Genomic DNA, 23,230 nt, shown 5'->3' with positions numbered 1-23,230 from the left:
AATCGTAAAAAAATATCTCCAAATATAATGATTGAAGAGGAAATTATTGAACAAGTGAATGAGGCTAAATTTTTAGGTCTATATATTGATGAAAACCTATGCTGGGACAAACATGTCGAACATATATCGAGAAAAATTAACTCCGGTTTATTCGCCTTAAGGCGTATGGCCAGCCTATGCTCATTGCCTGTACTAAAACAAATATATTTTGCTCTGATTCACTCTAATATTTCTTATGGAATTGGCTTGTATGGTGCAACAACAATAAATAATCTGAATACAATTCTAAACCTACAGAAAAAAGCAATTAGATGTATGCTCAAACTTGAAGATGATGACTCCGCAAGAGAACACTTCAAAAATCTTAAAATTTTAACTGTGTATGGTCTGTATATTTTTGAATGTATCTTATTTTTTATAACAAAAACTTATGTACAACCAATAGGTCATCAATATAATACAAGAAGACAGACCGAAAAACATTTTGAAAAACATAGATTGGAATTTTTTAAAAAAAAGACGACATACATGGGCAATAAATTCTTTAAAGCACTTCCGAATGAACTAAGATCAGAAAAAAATAATAACAAACTAAAATGTAAATTGAAAATATATTTGATCAACAAACCCATTTACTCAATAGAGGAATTTTATGAATACAACAAAATTATGAAGCAGTAGTGGTAGTTTTTTTTTTTTTTTAATTTATAATTGTATTGTTTTTTAGCTTTATATTTGACGCCATTTCTTGTAATGACATGTACAAGGACAAATAAAGTGATTTGATTGATTGATTGATTGATTGAATCATGTGAATTAAAAGGCCAGTGTCAAGTAGAAACTTGAAATATAGCTTTTTAACACAGTAACAGTTTTCTTACCTGTACTGAAAGAAATCAATTTACTATGTATTTCTAGATTTCATCAATATTTTTTACTGATACTAGAAATTCTCAAAAAAATAACATGTCAAAAAATGCTAGCAAAAGCCTATTGTGACCTGAGAAATAACTAACCTTGCAGTGTTTGTTGTACGATTGTGTTTATGTAGTACAATAAGTAGCCACCTTCTTCTGCATCTTTCATACATCTTGTCTGTACGAGAGTGTGTAGTTTGGCAGTAGCCATGGCACAAAGCTCTAGGTTGCTACTGGCAGCACAACTGAGCAAGATACCTGCAATGGTACACCAGGGTGTAATATGTGTCAAAATGAGTTGAAATTGAGAATAATTAGCATTATTAGAGTACTCAAAATATTGGCTGAAGTTACAAAAATAAATATAGGAAGAATCAATATAAACAACTCAACATGATAAACAAACATCAATCAATACATACAGCAAACATCAATAGGAATGCCACCCAAACACTTCCACATAAAAACTGGAGGACACAATGATTTAAGGTAAATTTAATTGACACAATGTAATGTGGAGTACAAATGCAAACATCGAAGAGATAAAGGAGTAAGAGTGTCCTAGCTTAGAGTCTGTGTCTATCAGCTGCACACCAATCAAGCTGGGCACTTTTTCCAAAGACTTACAGATGCAAAATTGTTTACATACAGAACTTAAATGCTATCACATACTATAAAACCTCACCATTTGAAGAGGATGCATCGAGCAGTACGATATACACACCCTTGTTATGTGTTCAAGATAAATTTACTCTAGGCAGATTTATTACAGATAGAATATTTTTACAGTTAATTTAATAGTCGATACTCACCAAATGCTAATTTGGCCATTTCTGTCCATTCTTCTCCAGGGATTTCTTGGAAGACCAGCAGAGCATCTAACAACCCAAGTACACCATCTAGAAGCTACAATAAGGAAAAAAATATGAGACCGAGAATGTTATACTACAAAATATATCAATCAAATCAATTTAAATATAATAAACGGTATCAGCAATCTGACACATACTTTCTCCCATTAGCTTGTCAAAAACCTTTTTCATGGGTAGCGATGAGAGTAACTATGATATTTAATAGGTAAAATCACAAGTTTCATTAAATTTTGAACAGTAATTTTTACAGGAATGAAGGGTTGCACTGTTTTGTTTAGAATTATAAGGACCATAACAGAAGAATTTCAATCAAAATCGGGTTTTTTTTCAAAACATCCAAGGAAATTCATGTTACAGCGCCAAACTGAAAATCAAGTTCTTACAATTAATTTTGAACTTGCTAGATTTATTTTTAAAACTTTGCATAGTCTGGGTAACTGAGTCGTTATAGTGCTCGTCTTACAATCTGAAGGTTGCTGGTTCAATTCCATGCAAAACTGTCACCAGACCCAGATGAAATTTGTTATTGCTATATCAATTAATGATCTTAGATATTAACAAGATCGGTGTGTGGACCATCCCTATACAAAAAACTTTGATAAAAGCCACTGGTGTAAATATATACCATAAATGCTAAGAAATGCCTTCACAAAACTGCAAAAGGTTTACCTTGGTGGAGGCTTTCTTGCTGTGGTCCTGGTTGGGGTCGATGACAGTGAGGTCGTATATCCAGCGGATGAGATGTGCTGCGTTGTCTGCAGTGTACGAGCCTTCACGCAGATCACTCAACGCAGCAGTCACAGACATCTCTAGCAGCCGCAGCCGCAGTTCCAGGTGTGAGCAGTACAGTGTGTTGTTGAGAGCCAACAGGTTGATACACGTCATGACCTGCCCACGTTCCTGCAGACGGTTGTGAGAAAGGAGGTATTATAATGGGTTCGGCTATAAGTCACAGTAGGGTATTTTACATAGGCTGCAAAAAATTCATAAAAAACCAAAAACCAACAAACACCTCAGTTACCAGTGTGATGACCAAAACAAAGTTAGGATGATCAGAAAAGCGTAGAAATAAATGTTATATTCCCAATTATTTCTTATACTTACATATAGTTTATTTTAATTTTACGTAAGTTTTACTTTTTATGGCAACGATAAATTTGTAGCGAATTTTAAAATTTAAACTTTTAACAGATCTTTTAGTAGCTTGAAACAATATTTGTACTATTACGACTTCATGAATATTTAAAGATGGTAAAGTAAAAACCAGTAATTAAATTGACACAGGTAAATTACATATCTGCTTACCTTCCACGCATCTTTACTGTTGACATCAATTCCTCTCCACATTATGGTGAAGACAAGGTTTGCAACTAAATAACACAACTCTTCTTCTTTGTCTTCAAGTTTTTCAGCGTCAAAAGCTTTCCACCGTCTGCAAACATTGGATTTCATTAATTTGTGATAATCAATAATCAATTAAGTTGGTTAACCTTATGATTGCCATTTTCTTGAAAATTGTAGATTTTTAAAGCCAGAAGTACATTTGCCACAAGTGTGGCATCCTCGGAAGCAGAGTTCGTAATCATATCACTTAAAAAAAACACTAAAAAACACTAAGCTATTTCTTTACGTTATCGGTTGGCAGACGATTTACGGCGGAATGTAAATAAATACAGTAGCATATTGTTTTTTCAAGTGATGTGATTACCAACTCTGCTCCTGCGGATGCCAAACTTGTGGCGAAACCTACACAGGGCTTTAAACATGTACATTCTTCAAGAACCTGGCAATCATAAGGTAAACCAACATCAACATGTTTAATAATTTTTTCTTGAAACTGGGAATACCACACGAATCAATAATCATATACTAAGCGAGTACAATTTACAAACTTTTATGACTTTTTCATCACACACATTTTTACAGATTTTGCCTGTATGTGGAATAGTATTTATGACTCTGGTGATACTTATATACCAATCATCTCATTTGCAAATTCACAAACAGTTCACTCACAAAGTATTTCCTTACTGGCAAAGACAAAAAAAAAAATCTTCTCAATGAATTGTTGACTTACTGTAACACACCGAACAATACCTTAAGCTACTTACTGTAAGGCGTCAAACAGTATTTTCTCCTCGTCGTCTGACTCCTGATCTACAATGTGACTAGAGAGACTAGGTACAGAAGCTACACTGAGGCTGTCTCTGGTGGAGATATCAGCTGTGTGGCTAGGCGATGACAACTCCTCTGTACTGCTGCTGGACTCTGACCTGAGACACATCACAATATACAAACATTACAAACTACATAGTCACTGACTACTTCAACCTTTTAGGCTCCAAATGACAGAACAAACTCAAACTTATAACAAAACCTAACAAAATTCTCTATATACCCGAGTGGTTATGGTGCTCGCTTCAAATTTAAAGGTCGCTGCTTTAATTCCAAGCAAGATTGATTCTAGACTCAGATCGCACCATGTAATTGGCATTCAATTAATGTTATCTCGCAAGGTTGATGACGCATGATAACAAGACCAGAGTTTAGACTGTCCCATTACGGAGTGTAAAAATGTATTTGATTTGGTTTTGCCAATTTTGTTGATTGTTGATTGAACACAAAAAAAATTCAATAACAATTATTAGTACGAACTTCACTAAGCACAGCTGAAAGTCTGGCATGTCCTGCACCTGGTAAGTTAGACTTTCATGTTTGGGTGTTGGGATTACCAATATTGTATTGTGTTAGACTGATAGGTCTCATCACTAGGACGGTGGTGTCGTACTGTAATCCAGCTAATAGGAGGTCATGAATTGTGGATATTTATAGGCATGCACTGTAGATTGGATGCGATGCTCCCTGGGGTGGATTAACGTCCACTTTTTTGAGTACTACTTTTGTCCCCATCTTAAATAATTGACATAATTGATATAGTATTTGTATCAAAACCTGTTAGAATTTAAAATTTTGTGTTCTCAAGTTGAGTGAAAAAACAATAAAAATACAAAATAGGCATAGCTGAATTATTTATTCCTGGGATTCAATGGCAAATGTATATTGTGTCATCAAAAATATTAGGTTTATAATATTCATGAGCAAAAACCTGGTATGATGATCAATGAAAGTATTAGAGAAATAACAACATTTTACAACTTTTTCCAAATAGTATGTACAAACTGCAATGCAACATCAAACCATAAACAACACAACATAGACATTATCAAAGTAGGAAAAGTATTTCTGGTCAAATATCTGGTAACATATGAGTTTTAATTACGTACCTGTTGCTTAAACTGACCCCATCTTCTGACAATGTCAAGTTTTGTGACTTGACAGATGGCTGTGGACTGTCTGGTTCTACAAATTCCGTCAGTGATGTAAGACTTCTCTTCTTCAGCCTCGACCTGGCACCCAGCTCTTCCAAGCTCTCCTAAGAAAACAGGTTAATGTATTATTATTATGTTTTGAGCCAACTTTGTCAAGGGAAGTGTTTGTTTTGATTTACATGTTTTTGCAGTCAGAGCATGTAAAAAACGGATACTTTGGTTTAAAAAATATTCTCACCTCAATCTGGTTGGTCTAAATCTGATAAGTCAATATTTGTTCTTTTTTAAAAAAATTACGAATCTTAAAGAATTGTCCGCCAATAAAGGCCTACTGGTTTGTGATCTGATGGTGGTTTAGGTCTTGGATGTAAGTCAGTAGTGACTACAGTAAAGTTATGTTGGTCCAAGACTAGTAATATCCAGGTTATCAGCCTGAAATAACAACTCCCTTACCACTTGAGCTATTATGGTTGGTTTGCTTGATTAGAATGGGTTAAAACAGCTAGTACTTTTGTTAGGAGGGACAAATAACTTAGTTCAGTTCTTTACAACAAAAATTGTAAAAATCTAAAAGTGAAAAAAATAAAAAAAACTCAACTTTGATCAAGTCGAGTAACAAACCTGCATCTCGACAGTTTTCTGGCGAAAGGCGGTGTATGCTGATGCGACTGCAGAAGAGATATTGTCCGCTGCATAGTGAATGTTGTCAGCGACTGCGTTGCTTACAGTTTCTGCGACTTCTGTACAAGTGGGAAATAGATGTTTAAAAGGGTTATTGAAGAAATGTTTCGTCACTAATATTACAAACTTGTTTTAACTTTACTGTGAGTAAAGTAATTGAGTGGAAGGGAAAGAATAAACATAAATAAACTAGTAACACAAAGACACATTGCTATAAGTAAGGTGAGGTTGTCTGTGTATTAAAATTTCAGTACTATCATTGAACATGCAATCAATAAAAACAAATTTAATTTGTTTTTTTAGGAAATGACATTAAGAATAAGAATAAACTAACATAATCTTTTATCTCCCTGTCATCTACATACAAAATATAATCAGGACATACTTCATTGCTAACCACTCACCCTTTATCTCACTCTCGATGGCGTAAGCAGCGTCAGAGATGCGAGATGCAGAAGAGGGTGATGCCCGTCCTAACTCCAGGTCTGCCAACTCTTCCTCATCATCAAACGACATCATATCCGGAAATACTTCATTGCAGACGTCTGTGATTGGCTTTTTAATCAGCAAACGGGTTATACAGTCTTGCCAACCAACCTAAATAGAAAACACAAATATTTAAGTCCATACATTAAAACATCTTATTGAAAATAGCTTTATAATTTTATTAAACATTACATATCAACACTAGTTGATATTTGACTTTTGAACTACAGGTCTAAGATCCAGGGTATTATGAGAGTTCAATTTCAGGTTATGCCTACTAGCAATTTTTACAGAGCTTAAGCAGATTTTTTTACATCTTTTTATTTAGGCAAAAAGTCGGGAGTTATTTAAATGCTTGTTCGGATATCAAGGGGAGCTAAAAAGTGTTTCTTTAAATAAGAAAATTGATTGATTTCACACACAAATAAAGAAACTTAGGCTATGCGTAAAAATTAATACATACTTTGAAAAAATCTTTAAGCAAAAATGTGAGTAATGTACTGAACTGTGTTTATTGAATACCGTATATTTTTACTATTACTGTAATACTGTAGGCCTACTGCAATATGTATGCATAACAATGTCACAATTAGTTTGCGTTAATATTGTGATCATTTCCCAAGTGCATGAAAAAATCATCATCATCTAGGCTCGCAGGAAATTTCTGGAAAAATCATCATCGTCTTAGGCGGTCGTTTGATCATCATCATCAACATTGGCAATAGTGGCAGAATCCTGGACCCCTACAGGGTTGTGTTGACATCATCGTCAATTCTCACTATCACATCAAAATCCTGAATTCCTACCGTGTTTTACCAACCGAGTGTGACTTTTTACCACCCGGCTATGACTTTCAGCCTTAAGGGACGAAAGCTTCGCCAAAGTCGCTGACGTGGGCACGGGCGAAAATTCATGAGTCTGGGTCGATCCCCATTCTCGGGCTCTTGTTGCAACGCATGATGTCGTGTCTGGGTCACCCATAGACACCACACCGTGGCTGTTCCGACTGCACTTTGTCCGGTATTTGCTTTCTGAACTAGCACACCTATTCCGGGGACCATTCGGTCTGCTCACACAAGCCTAGGTCGCCGGAATTAACAGGTGGCGGATTGTCTGCTCTCGAGATCACAACAAAATCCCAGCATAGAAAAATCATCATAGTCTCCCACGATCACTGAAACTTAATTGTCCTCAATTGCGATTGTAGTGAAAGTGTAAATTGTTCGATTATGCAATCTTTCTTTACAGATGAGTTCTGCAATCGCAATTGTAAGAGCTCGGCTCGAGCAAGATTTTCTAATCTCTCAAGCCTGCAGGTGAGGAAATACGAGGCTCAAAAATCAAGTCAGTCACACACCTCTATAGTTTAGATATGTAAAGCTGTTAATGGGACCTAAGTTTGAATATCCCGAGAAGTCCGTTATGCCGAGGTCAGATTTGAGGGGTTCCACTATAAAATACTAATTTTCTTCTTGTAGCAAAAATGTTTACATGATCAAAGGCCTGCTCACTTGGTGAAATTTTATCATTTTGGAACATTTTATTCCCTTTTTATATCACCAATGTCCATAACCTTTTTTTTAAACAACACCACTGTACTTCCCTGAGAGTAAACCAATTCCCCAAGCTAACTATGACATTTATTGACTTTCCCAGGCCTTAACTGTTAAGGTCTGTAGTAAGCCTGGTAGAGTAAAAAGTTTCTCTCCAGTATATAAGTTAAACAATTCTCCAGACTCAATCTACCTGTTTGGCCAAAGCCGCAGGAGCTGTAGGTCTCATGAAGGTGGTGGTGAGCAGCTTACGAGCAGCCTCTAGTTTAATATCCAACTCTGCCAGGGAGAGAGCCTGTAGCAGTGACAAGGCTCCAGCATAACTACTGCTGCCCTCTACATAGACAAGATAACAGGTATTAAACTTATGCACTTCGTATAGGTAGGCTATTGTTCATTTTGACTTTTAAATAATGTTTTGACCACCTCTGGATTTTAGTTCTTGGTTTTATCTCCCAAAGTGATTTGAAGGATTAATGTGGACATTTTCTGTCATGTATTTTTTGTCATAATTAGTAAACAAGTTTTTCATGTCATACGCATAGTCATGTCCGGTAAACCATGACAAGACATATAGCTTGACATAAAATTACATAAAATACATAAGACATAAAATTTGTGATTTACTAAGAGGGATTAAAAATTGTTGTTGTAATAATCCCTCAAATTCATAATCTTGCCATGACCAAACTGAAGCTCTCAAAAACTTGGAAAAGAAAATTGGAACAAATTGTAAATCTATACAAAACAGAAACAGTTCCTACCACAGAAGAACGAATATCTTTTTATGAATAATATTTCTATGTTTTACTTTGTATTGAATGAAAATATTAGGCTCATACTTGAATTTTTTTAAGTTTGTATTTTGATTGAAACAAACATCTTGTATCTTGTACATAAGTTAATTCTTGACATTAAGAAAAAAATATTTGTAGCCTATGATGATTTGAACTTGTGCATGAAACCGGTTGTACTTGTGCCATAAACTTGCATGCTGAACATAACTAATCCTGATAATTGTTTCTCCTGTTTATGAAGTTATAAAGAGATTACCTATAATAAACAATGTCAGGAGAGTTTCATAAAGAATATTCAAATCTCTAAGAAGGAGTCATTGATATTTAATTTTAATTAAAAATAATCAATATTCTACAATGTTACCCCTGTACGCCCAAAATTACTCACAAAAATCCATTTTCCATTTTGCAGAATCAGTTTGAAACAGGAACACCCCTGAGTATGTCATCTATATTTTCATTCAATAAACTATTTTCAACAAAAAAGGTCAAGATAAGCAACCAACCAGTTAGCAGTATCTGGTCCAGCAGCATAGCTGTAAACTCCATGGACAGCTGTTGTTCTGGCAACATGGAGATGAGTCCCGGGTAGAGTCCTGCGGGAGTGTTGTCCTGTAGCCGCAGGCGGGACTTGTTCCGCTCGTAAACCTTCTCTGTCCTTAGCAAAACTGACAGCAGCTGCAATTGGAACAAAGATTTCCGACAATGTTACATTTTACATTAATAGTATATTGACAATTCACTTTTTTATCAGCATCGTACGTGTTATTAAATTACCTAGAAGCACAAAAAATATGTCAATATGTCAAATAGGCGAATGTCTGCCTATTGTAAATTATACGTATTTACCGTCTTGTAAGTAAACAGAATAAATGTAAACATAGTATTATAAGTGTTATTTGGTGTATTTTTTGTACTTTCAGATATTTTATTTACCAATAGATTATTCTATCACGACAGGTTTTAGTTCTATTCATCACTCATCCTTCACTCATATCCCACTTTAGTGACTTATCTGATGATTGTTGCTTCGATCAAGATTGATGTCATTTTTTTAAATTGTCAGTCTGGTTCCATTGCACAGCTTGGGTGGATTTTCGTATTAGTATTATTGGAGTTCCATCTTTTAATGGCAGTGAAAGAAGAATGTGGTGGGTTGGGCAGGTAAAATTGGGAGGCATTTGAATACCTGAGTTACACGATTATTATTAACTTAATAATTTATGTTAGATTGTGTAAGTAACAAAAGAAAAAAATATTAAGGCATTGCCCCCCCCCCCTCCAGCAATTAAATTATCCAGCTGATCATAATGTAAACAAACATGTTCTTCATAAGGATAACATGGAAACTTTAAAATTAAAAGCCACTGGGGCAGAGCCCAAGCGACTTTTTTAAAAATGTAAAAAGGTCAGTTTGCAAATCTACACACCTAGACGAATATTTTGGTATTTAATATGTGGGGTTAAATCTTGAAACAAAAAAGCCTTATTGTTCACAAAGTTTCATGTAGCGTATTAATAATATAGATAGATTTATTTGTAAACATTGGTTTTCAAAAGTTTGACATTGGACCCCTTGAAACCCTCTGGGGCGGAGCCCTTTCGACGGATCGGCACCAGACTTCACGCAAACCATCCTTGAATAATGTTTAATAATGCCTGAAAGTTTCATTACAATCTGTTGAGCGGTTGTGGAGTCCATAGGGTATATACATACATACATACTTCCTCTTTTATAGATATAGAATTTTGTTCATATACAAGTAGTATAAGTAGTTTTAGAGTACCTTGAGAGCTCTATGTTTCAAGTCCATGGAGAATGACTTGTTTAGCAACAAACAATAGATGAGATCTGCCGCTTGTGGCTCAAACAGCAGCAAAATCAGCTGATCTTTACACGTCTTGCTCTCCAACATTGCGATGATCATCTCCAGCACTTCGATCACCTGAGAGGCAAAGAGTATGACACCTTAAACACATGGCTTGGTCAAACTAATGACTTATTGTAAGCTATAACAACTGATGACCCATCAACTTGGCAAGCAACAAAAAATAAGGTAGAAAATAGAGTTTTAGTCACTAGCGCATTTTGTGACTGGCTCACACAACTACGTTCTTTTTTTTATTGGCGACAGCTGGACCATATAGATGGGATGTCTACTTCAGTATCCAACAGTCAATGCTAATACTCTATGACATTTATTAAGTTTATGGATAGGGAACAGTCTAAGCCCTAGTCTTGTTACTATATAACTATCGAAAATAAAATTAGAAACTGAGCGCACCCAGCACCTAGTAGCTATTGAATACACTGATACACTGCAATAGTATTTGTTTGAAGAATTTTCTTTTTAAACATCTTCATAGTGAGAAAAATTTTTGAAATTATTATCTCATTGGATCATGTAAAGTATTTGAAGTAATGTTATTACCACCACTTCTTCTTTAACTGTTGACAGAAACCCTAGAAGTGCAGCCAACTCTTTAATGTTGCACTCCTTCTGAAGATAGAACTTGATTAGGCCCAACAGAGATACTCGAATTGTCTTGTTCTCCTCTTCGCTAACTTCGGTAGAAGTTGCGTGATGCATTCGGATCGCATCCAAGAAAAATTGGACTCCGTATCTTTTCCGGAAAACTTTCCTCTCATCTTTGATTATAGTTGACATCAATTGGATATGACCTGAAACATAGATTGAAATGTTTTCTCAATGTAAACAATCAACAGGTTTAGGGAGTAGAATCAGTTAATTATAGAATTGTATTCAACCAAAATAAAGTACATATTGTACAGTGGGATCAACCTATGCACAGGGTCTTATAGGATATGGCATGAGATTTTAATATTCAAGAGATTGTGTAGCGCCACTGCTATAACAAGTGGAGTGTGCATGTACCATGAGTGTAGGTGTGATGTCACCGAGATGACTAGTGACAGTCACAATAGCTAGATGAGCGTGCACAACTAATTTCGCTAGGAGACACGCTCCACGAGGAATCAGTGGTCTAGTGGTAGCAGCCTGTGATTGATGATAAGTAGATTTAGCATGAGTAGATAAAAGAATAGGGGTTGAGGAAGGGTGTAGATAAGGGCGATGAGTAATTAATTAGTCGGTCGTGGTCATGTGGTACAGTATCACTCTGTTCACTATTTAATAATAAAATGTATTAAAACATAAAAGCGGGCTGTGGTATGCAGCTGAGGTATTATTGTACACTTTGACGAGGTTATTAGGTTTATTCGAATAAGGTTCGAGCAGCGATAGGAAATTTGCGTGATTTAGTTGATTGGTACAAGATATATTGAGCCCAGGTATCTTAATTAACATTCGTACAACCACATTTCACCACAATTGCAATCATAGATATCAGTAAGAAACTACAAGTAAGCAGCTTCTCATAAATAATATTCTGGTTTCAGTGGTTGTTAACAGTTTACAGGAATAACAATAAATTCAGCCTATATCAAAATTCAAAAATAAGTCCATAATCTCCAATTTCCTGCAAATTGTGTATTGAGCAAATGCAGTGCTGAATCAGTGTCGTCACTAGACCAGACTTTGTATACAATTACAATAATAATCTGTACAATTTCATTTTAATTAGACATAGGTAGTTGATGATGTTTTCAAAATTACATCTGGTTCATATGGCTGATGTAAAAAATGCATTACCATTTTAATAAATAATGACTAATTAATGAACATTAATTAGTAGGCTGATATAAATTTTTTGTTCGTGAATTTTCCAGTAAGAGCTTTTTCATTTTGTGTTATATTTTGCACTCGTCAAAAATTAGTTTAATAAAATAACACTCAATTACTGGCTGAACAGCAAATTAGCAATATTTATTTGGATAAATAATAAAGATTTAAAATATCTTATTATAGCTTATTATACAGTGATAAAGTTTTTATTCTAATTTTTAATTCTAGTTTTTCATGTGTAAGAAGTTACTTTCTAACATTTTCTTGGATAAATTTATATCTAGGTTCCCGTTTTAATACTTGACCAAGTGTGTTTCTTATCATGGGATCACATTAACAAAAGATAGCAAAATTTAACTCAATTTTAGAGTCATAAATTAGAACCCTAAGTCAAACAAAAATGTTCAGTCAGAAAATTATCTCTAAACACATTTCTCAATCTAGGCAGTATCTGGCGAGATAAGTTGATTAATGGTTCTACAAAATAGAGAAACATGCGGAACAATGTATTTTCTTTTTAGTCTTTTATTAACACTGTCATGTAAAGTTAGTTAGTATAGTTGTATGGATGTTTTCAAGCAGGGTTAGTTTTACCTAGTTTTCTTTCTTGACTACCTCATCTAGTCGAACAAACCAAAAATGGCAAATCAAGAGGATGACTCCGAAGGTGGAATAGTGCCCAACTTCATTTATGAAGACCTGCAAGACTTGAGTGAAAACAAAGAAACGCCTCTCAGAAAAGTAGCAGAGAAATTCCAATTCCCTTTGACAATGAATGATTTCAAAGATCTTGGTCTATTGGGATTGCGATTTGAAAAAATGGAGGACGCCTACGGCTTATCCCTTCCCCAAATTGGTATAAACAAACGAGCATTCATTTTTGAGGTGAGACATCCTGTGGAAGGAGACCAATCCGAGCCTAAGAGTGAGCATAGTCAACCCCTAGCAGACGACATAGATCCGATGGGCGAAGTTGATTTAAAAAAGATCATGGAACAGAAAGAACCGGGTGAGATTTGGCCGAAGACGTTGTGGATCAACCCGACTTACACAATTCCACGGGACGCTGTGCTCGATGAAGGCTACGAGGTTTGCTATTCCTTGAAATGCAAGGATGACCTTGTGATCGGACCAGTGTTCAGACTCAACCGCATCAACTACAGAGCGTACGACGCGGAGGGGCGGATCTACGAGGGTCAAGTGGAGGGGGAAGTTGCACGAGTCATACAACATGAGATAGACCACCTGGACGGGAAACTTTTCATCGACTACGTACAACCAGAGAGAGTGATGCAGTTGCCAGATTATATAGAGAAGAAGGGGAATGGACAGCTACAGCCGTTGGAAAAGGGAGTGGTTCCTCAGTTCTCAAACTGAAGGGGTTTGATGAAACTTGGAAAAGATTCAATTAAGCTAATTTACACTTATTAACACAATTAAATTATTTAAAAAAAAAACGTGCATATATTTGGGTACTATTTTGAACTAATTCAAAAGCTATGATAGACACAACTTGTGTTTTTATATATTACTGATTTAGAATGATAACCATAAGCCCGACAATAATACTTATGCTTCATCCGATAATATGATACAAAACTATATGCTATTTTTGTAAATTTTAAATTTTGTAATGAAAAATATAAGTATAATATAAAAAATGTAAAATGTAAGTATAATATAGTTGGCTTAAAGAGCCAACTATTTACTAGGCCTAATTGTAATATTGTTACGCTTGACTAATCTCTTGTGACTTTTGTAAATTCATAGAACCGAGCCAAACATCTCAGTGATTTAAAAATAAATATATAGGCTAAGGGATAAAAGGGTTACTTCATCATAAAATTATCATTCAGAATGTACCGCTTTACACTGGTTAGCCTGGCAACAGAGCCAAAAGACACATAACACCAGAAACTTTAAAAACAATGTATAAATTATAATTAGTTGACTGAGTAGGCCTTAACAGTTTAGGAAATAACGTTTCATGTAAATAAATTGTATTTATACTTTGTCTTTTATTTGAACCTATTTTAAGTAAACAAGACACGAACAAATGTAAAGAAATGGATCCTATTTTATTAATGTTACATAACATTTAAAAAACTGTCCGTGATGATGAAATATAAGTGTTGTATTTTGTGGTAAGCACAAAGACTAATGTTATCAGGTAAGCTAACTGAACTCTATTCCTTTTATAAAAATTCAAATGTTATTTCCTTTCAAGTTCTGTCAGTTGAATTTTTTACAGTTTTTTCTAAAATATTTTAAACAAGTAAAAAGTGCAGAAGTATGTTTAGAAGAATCGTTGACTTCCCCCGTTGAATCGCCCTTTTGAACTACGGTTTAAATTCAGCAAACTTAACCCTTGCCGCGCTACGGATATGTCGGATGGCCTTGACCGTATGGCTGCATATACCTAAAAAATATTTTTCCCCAAAAGTCAAAGCTGATTTTTTAATAATTATAATACTATAACAACAAAAAAACCAATATAAATTAATTACGAAAGCAGCGGATAACGAAGTTACCCACGGAGTCTGTGAGTGAACTAAACACTTGTGAGTTAGACCGTCTACAGCGCTGGCATCTCTCATAGCAGAGACTGACAAATGTAGCGCGCCGGTATTTTGAACAATCGGAGGGCAGGGAACGTTGGTTATTGTGATTTTCCTTTACGAGAGATGTTCCCCAATAGCTGCCGCACTCTATTGGCAAAACTGCGAACTACCAACACCAGTCAATGCACTCTGTATTAACATGTTGACTGCGGCCTACTGCTATATCAGTAGTGTGCTCGCCTGCCAAATATTGCGTCTGTCTGCAGGGCCATCCGAAGGGGGGGGCAACCGGGGCAAGCTGCCCCGGGCGCTGTGGCTGAGGGGGCGCCACGCAGCGGCTATTTGTATTAACATAGTATTAAAATATGCGAATGCGACTATTACTGGGGGGGAGGGGGCGCCACGACCACGTTTGCTCTGGGCGCCGCCAACCCTAGGGACAGCCCTGTCTGTCTGTACCCAGTACTCGGCCGGCGACAATGTGATTGTTGCCAGACTGTAGCTTAGAATACGAGCTTAATTTTTTGTAGGTTGGAGATTTTCTCTATTCAGGCCATATTACAAAGACTCTGGTTATTGATCCAGGCAGTGCTGCTACCTTTGGGTGTTTCAGTGAACTACGTCCACTTTCGGGGTAACACAGAACAACCACCATTGCTCTTTTGTGAGTTATCTTACTGAGATATTTCAATGCCAATAGCGATCGCTGATTCAGATAGTGTGCCTGGGCTCTGCCCGGGTTCGTCGCAGTTTAGGGAGCGCCTGTGTGAAGGTTTTCAGCAGTCAATGTGTTAAAAGGCAAGTATAGTCGTCCATAGCATTTTGAGCAAAGGGAATTTCGGCGAGAATATTAGTGTACAGCGTGGTAAGGGTTAAGCTACAGGTCAGTAACAAAGCCTACAACAGGATAACAACAGTTTTAGAGTAGCACACTCTGTGTGTGGCTGATTCAACTAAGTTTTCTTTCAATAAAAAATTGGCTACGTTCATATAGATAAGATGCCTACTTCCATCTTCAAAAATGAATGTTTGAACAAAACGTAACCAAACAAACAAACAGCTTTGTTACATAAGTTCCGCTGTAAGAGGAGCACTTCAAATTAATTTTGGACTTACGAGCCTAGATAGCAAAACTTGACAACTTACTGATGCGGACGAGGAAGGAGCAGCGAGCCCAGATGCTGAAGTTAAACAACACGTGCTGATGTACAGAGCGCAGCAGCAGATTGTTACCAGACGTCTTGACCATATCTGTCAACAGCTGTACAGCCTTCAGCACACTTGGCTCCATCAGCTGGGACGGCACCTGCCATCAAACCATCCTTCATTCATCTTGCACAGTATCAACACATGAGTTATATACAAAGATAATGAAAAAAGTAGGACTTTACATAATGATACTACTATTATAAGGGTTGTTCGAAAATTAAGGGCTCATTCGATTCGAGCTCCTGTCGCAGCCGAGCAAGTAGGCCTATGATAAAATCTGAGACCAACCTTGTGTTTGTTACTTCATCCACTACGATTCTAACCGGTACCATTCCCTATGAGACGATTAATTCCCTTCCCTAATACTCCAAAACATTGTGAAAGAAAATTGACATTCTTACCAAGTATGGTGCAAATGTTTACAACCACCTCTAAACTCCCTCCACCCCCTGCACATTTCCTGCATCTAAACACCCTCATCCACATCCATCAATTGCAGTTGACAATTGAGCTCACAGGAATATAATCTCGTGATTTATACTTGGCAGGAGCATCAATTTTCTTTCAAAACTTTCAATACTTAGCGAAGAAGAAGAACCATTCCAGGAAACATGAGTTTTAGGATAGTAGTTTTAGGATTTTAGGTTTAGGAGGATTGTAATCTTCTTACTATCTGTAATACATAAAACATAAATAATATTATCCAGCCTTATACATAGAAGTTCTTTGAGAACCCCTATAGGTTTACGAGTTTTTGAAAAATAATCCAAAAATATCAAAACATAAAATATTAATCAACCCAAATTGTAAAAGATGTTTAAAATAATATGTAACTGATTTACTAATCTACTCTGTTATGTATCAAGAAATAAGTCCATATGTGTTTATTATAACATCTGGCGCGGCCAAGTCAGCTGACTGAGTGAGAGAGAGTGAGTCAAGGAATCTGCTCAGAAAGAGAGAGAGATGGAGTAGCGTAGCCGCGGCACAAGCGATTGTAGCGGTGGCCACACGAAGCCATTCCACGAAAATTCCATTCTGACTATTATTCATAATACACATAATATAAGCATTTCGCTTCTTAAAGGGATTGCATTCATTGCTAAAACTCTTTAAAAGAATTTCCACTCTGCTTAAACTGGCCTAAATAAATTTTGTTTTCCTACTTTTGTAACAAATATAATTAATTGTAGTTTGAACAATTGTGTAGATAGTACGTGCTTGCAAGTTTGATTTTATTTATGTATAAATTATGTTCATAAAAATTAATAAAGATATTTTGACCATTGACTATTTTGTAATCAATCGTTGTATTCTAGGATTTAGAGTATTGCTAAAGCATTTTTGACCCCTTAAGATTTGAACAGCCTTAAGATTCAGATAACAATATTTTTAAGTTATTATGGAATGGAACTCCTAGGTGAATTGTTGTGTTGGTTCATTCTTCCTTAATGCAAATTTTAAGTAAATCATCTTCAGTAAAATTGGTTGTCTAGACCTTAGTTAAGCCACTACTGACCGACGACAAGAGAGCTCCAAGTATTTGTACTCCGTTGTTCTTCAACAGTTGCTCCTGGTTGACGGAGCTGGAGTATAACATGTTGCGGAGCAGCAGCAACATGCTGGCAATGGGGTTCTGTTCTAGCTTCTTTTCTACAAATAAAAGCGCTGAATGGTAAAAGTTCAAAAATAAACAATAGCATTAAATAATAAGCTAAGTTGGTTAAATTAATTTTTAATATTTGCTGCATAAACCTGGAAATCAAATAAGGCTGCTTGGTTTTGCCAAAAAAAAGGTAACAAATGCAAAATGGAATTGGCATGTTCTTTCTCTTTGGCAAATCTCCAATTACTCAGTAAGCCTAAGAATGAAGAATGAATCTGTTTTTATACCACGCTACAGGCAAAATTTACGTTTGTAAACAATGATGTTAAGCCTTTACCAATGAGATAAAATCCATTCACAACCAATTATAGCAAAACTAAAAAACTATAAATATTTATTCCTAAAAATACAAAAGCAAGATTGTCAACAATAAAAATAGTTATATATAAGTTATTTTTGTTGATGGATTTCTACTTTTGACTATATACAGAACTATACATTCTATTCCTATGTTAAATTTGCAGATGGGTTTAGAATGAACATGAATGTAGTTGAATTGAGCCATCAACAGAGTGCACTGATGTAAACTACAGATTTATGTCAAATATACCAACTTTTAACCAAGTAAAATGGCAGGACAACTTATTGTAGATTGTGGAATATTTTGTGTCACGTCAACTATCACATTAAAAAATACCCCCGCCACAGCAAACCTGCAGACTAAGCGAATTTCCATTGATTGATTGATTGATTGATTCTGTAGGGGCGGACCTTGTCCTGTTGCACGTCAGCCACTGATGGGCTTTTTGCGCTCCCCACATGGTACTTCAGAGTCCGTCAAACCTGAGTTGCTTAATGAACTCCAGCATCCTGTCAATGAGCTCCTCCTGAAGAAGGTGTCTGCCCCTTGTCATTGCACCAAGAGTACTGTCCCTTACCTCATTCAGAGCTGTGCAGTCGTAGAGTAGGTGATCAGCAGTCTCCTCTGATTGCCCACATTTCCTACACGCAGTGTCACCATTGTGGATCCTCAAGCGATGAAGGTGTAATTTCAGAAAGCCATGTCCAGTGACCATTCCTGTGATCTGTCTGAGTCGCCTCCTGTCTAATCGTAGGGCATTGGAGGCGACCGTCTGGGAAGGGGAGAAGAGGGTGAGCTTACTTACCCTATGGTGCTGAAGCCTAACCCATCTTTTCCTGTGTTCCTCCTGAGCCCATGCCATGACTGAGTGACATGCATGCCCACGAGAGATTCCACAGAAAGGCTGTGGTCCCACGAAGTCTGAGGCTGACGCGACATTTGCTAGCCTGTCAGCCACCTCATTCCCTTCTATCACTAAGTGCCCAGGAACCCAACAGAGCGTTACCTTGTTGCGCCTGCCCAGGTCACATACCGCAGAAAGGCAGTCCCAGACCACCTTAGAATTGAATTCATAGGAGTCAAGCGCTTTGAGCGCAGCCTGGCTGTCTGTAAAAATGGAAATGTTGATGTCCCTGAAGCCTAGCCTCAAGTTTTCCCTAGCACATACCATAATCGCAGTCATTTCGGCCTGGAACACAGTTGGGTGAGTGCCCATAGGAAGACAAATGTCCACCCCGTTCTGCACTCCATGAATTCCAGCCCCAGTCCCACTTCTTACCTTTGAACCATCAGTATACCATTCAAGGTCGCCTTGTGGAAGAGGATTCCCACCGGACATCCACTCATCCCTGGACGGAAGGAGGACAGTGAATGGTCTGGCGAAGAAGAATCGAGTCGGCATGTGATCCGAGGGCATGTCCATTACCTCCCCTCTTACCTGCTGAGTGATCCGAGAGTGACCTCGGGATCCTCCAACATCCAACCAAAGGTTTTCACACTGGAGTCTGTAGGCAGTCCTCCTCGCAGTGACCTTAACATACAGGTCAATCGGAGTGAGGTTGAGAAGGCAGTCCAGTGAGGCTCCCGGACTGCTGCTCATTGCGCCCGTGATTATGAGACAGGCGAGTCTTTGGACGGCAGCCAGATCTCTCACCGCCGACACTGAGTCCATCTTGGGCCACCACACGAGTGAGCCGTATGTCATGGCGGGCCTTACCACGGAGACAAATAGCCAGTGCATGAGCACCGGCATGAGCCCCCAGGTTCCTCCCACCATCCGTCTGCAGGCCATGAGTGACCACTTACCTCGATCAATGACCTTTTGGAGTTATGGCCCCCATTGCAGCTTTCGGTCCAATACCACCCCCAGGTACTTTACCTGATTCTGCATTTCAAGCACTGTGTCTTGTAGTCTCAGAGGTCCTATGAGGTCCTATGCGAATTTCCATTTGCCTGATTAGATTTGAAATCCAAACTTAGGTTTGCTGCTATAGGGAGGGTAATAAAGTTTGTATTTAGTAAAATATTAATAGCTAAGTATAACATAAATAAATTTTCAAAGTTTGATCAAAACGTATAGACAAACAAGCAAACTACATCAGTAGATTTACTCTCCATAAAAATAACATGGGAATTTTAGATTTACAATTTTTTTAATTATCTCCGTAATTGTTAGGCATACAACGCTTCAATATACAAAATTATTTATTTTTTTAAGCTCTACAAAATGGCTTGGAAAGGAATTGTGAAATTTTATGTTTTTAGTGTCAAAAATGGGAAAAACCAATAGTCTCATCATGCTGGTTTGCGAACTTGTTTGAATAAATATAGGTTTACACGTTTTGTAACAAATTTCATCAAAATGAGATCATTTTTGCTTGAGTTATCGTGCTTTCAGACACATATATATATATGAATTTGAACTGATGATATTTTTGGCCTCTGGGGACATCAAAACAAAAAATGAAATCAGTCCCGGGTCCAGGTCTTATTCTGAGACCTACGGTAATAGCTTATTCCCTAATCCCTATATAGGAAATTCGCTAGACCAAGGGAGGAAATAAAATGTTAGCTGGCAACTCACTCTATGAATAGCTTATTCAACTACGGTTATTCTGTTTAGCAAAAATTGGCTTCAGCTGGTCCATACGCATGTGATGTCTAGTCTACATCAGTGTTCGAAAGTCAATTAATTCTACCATAGAATAATCTACAGATCTACATATAAGTTGTGGCTGTGTGGTCATTTACCAGACAGAGAGCTAGAAGGCAGTACGACCCACTCTGCAGACATGTCGTGGGAGGGGGAGGGAGCCGGGGGTGACACTAGGTGAAGGTCTGGACCATCCTGAGCATCTAGACACTCCAATAGTGGGAATAAAACTTGCACACCCCCGATGCTGTTGACCACATCCTGCGAACACAATCACAGGTCACAAATCTCAGTAGTTAGCACAGATAACAAATTACAGTCAATAATATTTACTCGTGAGAAAAAAAAATTGTTTTTGCACATTAGGTAAGAGCAGAAAAATTGAAGATTACAAAAGATTTTGTGATTTAAATTTATACCTTGATAGTGTGGGTGTGGCATTGACGTGAGATCGCCTTGGCAGTGAACTTTTTTGTAGCAGCAAGGTCAATACAACTGCCATCCCAACATGCAGCCGGGGCGAAGCACCAGACTAACTTGCTGTTGAGAACCAACATCTCAGCGTGGTCCTCCGGGGAGAACAAGAGGCGACAGTTGGGGCCTGGGAGGGAAATAATGTTAGTAAGCAGCAGTTGGTATGTCAACAATATTTATTGGATCTAACTTCTATGCCTGCCTACAGGAATAGGTTGATGAAGCGAAAAATTGTTATCAGCAGAATGCATAAAATACATATTTTTGGCTAGTGATAGTGGTTTAAATACCTTATTCTTGCAATCAGATTTTTGTTTTCACAACTAGTTTCGACCTGCTAGGAGGTCATCATCAGGTGTGTACAAGGATGATATTACTTCATATGAAGGTCGTCAGTAACAGTTTTTTATATTTACAGAAACACACGACGAATAAACACATAGTGCGCACACATGTACGGCCGATAAAATATAACATCAAACTCGACAAGCGGACCTGTGTTGAAAATGCGGAGGTTGGGTCTAGACTGTAAGGTAAACAGGCGGTCAAGCATCACGCGCATTTTCTTATCGCTCGTCGGTTCCATTCCCATTGTCTCTGCCCTCCCATTTTGGGTTTACCCACTACAATTTTGGGCTTACCCACTACAATTTTGGGTTTACTCTTTACAAAATCTGTTGGGGGTTAAAGGAAGGTAGACTGGACAGCCAAAGAGCTGCTAAGAACATGTAAATGTGACCCCTTTTATATCCAGGAATGCCCAACAGTGTTAAAGACTATTCAGAAAAGAACTTGGAAACAATGTTTTCAGGGAAAGGCTGTATCTTCTATACCATGGCATGGCTCCAGTCATGCTTATCCCAGTGGATTCATGCTTGGGTTCAATGACTTGCTGATGGTTGGCAGGAGCACTATCAGAACTAGGACTTGGCAAAACCAGACCAAAATTACCCTAATTGGAGAAATTATAGTAGTGAGGAAGTATTTTGTGATTCTGTTGATTTCATTGCAAAAGAATCGGGACTGATATTGTATCAAAAACCTGTAATCGTCGCACCGAATTAGAGTGGGAATGCATAGAAAGAAACTGCGGTAGATGTTAAGATACGTAATACTAAACTAAACAGTAAGAGGGATTAGGATTGAAAATACTTATACTTTTTAGTCTTAACACTAAAATTATTTATATCAATTACTTAAGTGGTATGGTAACAAGTTAATTAAAATACCAAAGTACCCTGAAAACATTTTATTTTAAAACACAACGTGTTTCGGCCATTCATGCCATGATCACAGTGAAAAGTACTTAACCTATTAAATTATATTATTTACAAACATTCGATATTTCTTGTTTTAAGAGCAGGTGATATTTTTATGTCAAGGGAGTAGGTGGTGTTTTTCTTTAATATTAATAATTTTATTTAATAATTTAATGATAATAATTAATAATTTAATAATTTAAAATGACATTTTGGTTTTGAGTTTGTTTCAAGTTAAGTAAATTGTCTTTATCAGTAGTATGATGTGTATTAATATGAAAGTCTTCTTTTGCATTCATTTTTCACATTTATTTTCAACATCCAGAATATGTATATTTTTATTTATATCTGAGTATGTATGGTCGGTCTGAAGTAGACCTATATGTTCGGCGTACAAGGATTTTTAGTTGTCATGTTATTTGATCTTATCTTATCTTATATTAAATACTTAAGTGGAAATTAATCCCTCCAAAAAATAAAAGCTTTACATAGCAGCAGATTTTCCCTAATAAAAGGAAACATTTAGCTGTTTCAGCGTACTCAACACAACCAATTATCTTTTTCTTGGTCATTAACAAAGCTGTCATCTCATTCAGTCAACTTTTATCCTTAATTCATTTTCACATTAAATAACCCACCCGTGTGTGTCGGAGTTTTAAGCAGCTAATCTTCTAACATCGAACACACATCAAAACAGGCCTTAATGAAAATTTTAGGCAGTTAAGTTTTACTCTTGAAAATATGTTTTAGTTTCAGTTGTTCATC

The 23,230-nt window shown here is 36.9% G+C and overlaps 2 protein-coding genes across 2 annotated transcripts in view; one reads left to right on the top strand and one right to left on the bottom strand.

The window, feature by feature from the left end:
* Positions 1 to 23,230, bottom strand: part of LOC128992872 (neurobeachin-like protein 2) — a 118,802-nt gene that overhangs the window by 72,636 nt on the left and 22,936 nt on the right. The window contains exons 19-34 of the mRNA XM_054416615.1: positions 21,152 to 21,333; positions 20,831 to 20,993; positions 17,632 to 17,765; positions 16,050 to 16,209; positions 11,068 to 11,318; positions 10,423 to 10,581; positions 9,142 to 9,313; positions 8,032 to 8,174; positions 6,204 to 6,396; positions 5,740 to 5,858; positions 5,074 to 5,222; positions 3,901 to 4,062; positions 3,095 to 3,221; positions 2,459 to 2,689; positions 1,730 to 1,823; positions 1,017 to 1,175 (exon numbers count right to left, since the gene is read on the bottom strand). Coding sequence (XP_054272590.1) covers positions 1,017 to 1,175; positions 1,730 to 1,823; positions 2,459 to 2,689; positions 3,095 to 3,221; positions 3,901 to 4,062; positions 5,074 to 5,222; positions 5,740 to 5,858; positions 6,204 to 6,396; positions 8,032 to 8,174; positions 9,142 to 9,313; positions 10,423 to 10,581; positions 11,068 to 11,318; positions 16,050 to 16,209; positions 17,632 to 17,765; positions 20,831 to 20,993; positions 21,152 to 21,333 — 2,598 coding nt within the window. The remainder of the gene's footprint in view (positions 1 to 1,016; positions 1,176 to 1,729; positions 1,824 to 2,458; positions 2,690 to 3,094; positions 3,222 to 3,900; positions 4,063 to 5,073; positions 5,223 to 5,739; positions 5,859 to 6,203; positions 6,397 to 8,031; positions 8,175 to 9,141; positions 9,314 to 10,422; positions 10,582 to 11,067; positions 11,319 to 16,049; positions 16,210 to 17,631; positions 17,766 to 20,830; positions 20,994 to 21,151; positions 21,334 to 23,230) is intronic.
* Positions 12,814 to 14,316, top strand: LOC128991880 (peptide deformylase 2-like). Its single transcript, XM_054415134.1, has one exon. The coding sequence runs from the start codon at positions 12,982 to 12,984 to the stop codon at positions 13,717 to 13,719; it is 738 nt and encodes a 245-aa protein (XP_054271109.1). The 5' UTR covers positions 12,814 to 12,981; the 3' UTR covers positions 13,720 to 14,316.

Source organism: Macrosteles quadrilineatus, unplaced genomic scaffold (assembly GCF_028750875.1).
Source record: "Macrosteles quadrilineatus isolate MER2022 unplaced genomic scaffold, UCM_ALF_1.0 Scaffold_4__1_contigs__length_99947679, whole genome shotgun sequence".
Classification (NCBI taxonomy): Eukaryota; Metazoa; Arthropoda; class Insecta; order Hemiptera; family Cicadellidae; genus Macrosteles; species Macrosteles quadrilineatus.
The sequence above is the reverse complement of the archived record's forward strand: the minus strand, read 5'-3'. Positions and strand labels throughout refer to the sequence as shown.